The sequence below is a fragment of the Monodelphis domestica genome, chromosome 4 (assembly GCF_027887165.1).
Source record: "Monodelphis domestica isolate mMonDom1 chromosome 4, mMonDom1.pri, whole genome shotgun sequence".
Lineage (NCBI taxonomy): Eukaryota > Metazoa > Chordata > Mammalia > Didelphimorphia > Didelphidae > Monodelphis > Monodelphis domestica.
Genome location: NC_077230.1, coordinates 354772006 through 354773324, shown reverse-complemented (window position 1 = coordinate 354773324; position 1319 = coordinate 354772006). Strand labels below are relative to the sequence as shown.

The 1319-nt window shown below is 45.3% G+C and overlaps 1 protein-coding gene across 1 annotated transcript; it reads right to left on the bottom strand.

The window, feature by feature from the left end:
- On the bottom strand, window positions 1–951 carry LOC100023613 (olfactory receptor 56B1-like). The gene has a single exon (XM_001375067.3). The coding sequence runs from the start codon at window positions 949–951 to the stop codon at window positions 1–3; it is 951 nt and encodes a 316-aa protein (XP_001375104.2).
- Window positions 952–1319: the final 368 nt, after the last annotated feature.

Below are 1319 nucleotides of genomic sequence, written 5' to 3'. Positions count from 1 at the left end.
TCATGGACCTAGTCTCAGCACTCTATAGAAGCCTTCCCTAAGGTCATGGGTCCTGAGTGCATACACCATGGGGTTGAGGGCTGGGGGGATGACATTGTGCAGTATATTGAGGAGCACAGGGATTAGGGGATATTTTCTCCCTGCCAGGTGAGTTACAGAAAGCACTACAATGACTGTGTAGAAAAAGAAGATGAGAATGAGGTGGGAGCTACAGGTACTCAGGGCTTTGGATGCAGCTTCTGCAGAGTTCAATTTTAGCACAGAGCGAAGGATCGCTATGTAAGAAAGGATGATTATAATCAAGTCAGTACCCATTACCATCCAGGCCAGGACCAGTTGGTAAATTCGATTGGGTCTTTTATCATCACAGGCCAAGCTGATGACTCCTAGGTTGGAGCATAGACAATGATCAATCTCATTTTTGGAGCAGTAATTCCTCTGGGCAGCCAATACAGGCACTGGCATGGCCAATAGGACATTTCTAAGTACTAAGAATGCACAAGCTCTTAAGACAAAGCTGATTGTGATGATGGAGGGGTAGCGGAGAGGATTGCAAATAGCTATGTATCTGTCAATAGCCATGAAGAGGAAGATGCCTGACTCCATGCCCATAAAGCAATGGATGGCAAACATTTGAGCAAAACACTCAGAGAGACTGATGGCTTTGGCATCAAACCAGAAGATAGACAGGATCTTGGGCATGATTGTCGTGGCTAGGCCTATGTCTACAACAGAGAGAATGCCCAGGAACTCATACATAGGTTGATGCAGGGCAGTCTCTTGCCAGATGGTCAGCAGGATGAGAAGATTAGCAGCCAGAGCTGAGAGGTAGAGGAATGCCAGGGGCAGAGAGAGCCAGTGCTGCCAGCTGTGAATCCCTGGAAGCCCCAAAAGAATGAATTCAGTGACTTGGAAGAAGGAGATGTTGGATTGTTGGACAGATAGAGTCATCCTAACCTGAGAGGAAAAATTCCCCAGAATTATTATACTCCATTTTGACCCTCACCCCCATTAAGTAGCATTTATCTGGTGTCTATATTTATGTAATACAGTACTTAATTGGGTACACAGAACACTGCATAGATAGATGCTCAGTATCTTAGGAAATTACAGCCCAAGATACATAACAATCCTGTAAGTAGGATTTCTGTCATGCCTAGCTGCAAGGTGCAATAGGACTTTAAAGCCTGATAAGGAGACCTGTCAACTGATGGAGTTGGCCTCATGGCCTCTAAGGTCCTTCATAGATTCCAAAGAACAGAATGTTGTTCCCTGGAAAGGGGTTCTCTGCTTCAGACCTTATCTGTGACCCTCTTAGT

What these genes read in the sequence shown, in the direction of transcription:
- LOC100023613 (XM_001375067.3), bottom strand. Translation starts at nt 951, where the DNA reads ATGACTCTATCTGTCCAACAATCCAACATCTCCTTCTTCCAAGTCACT.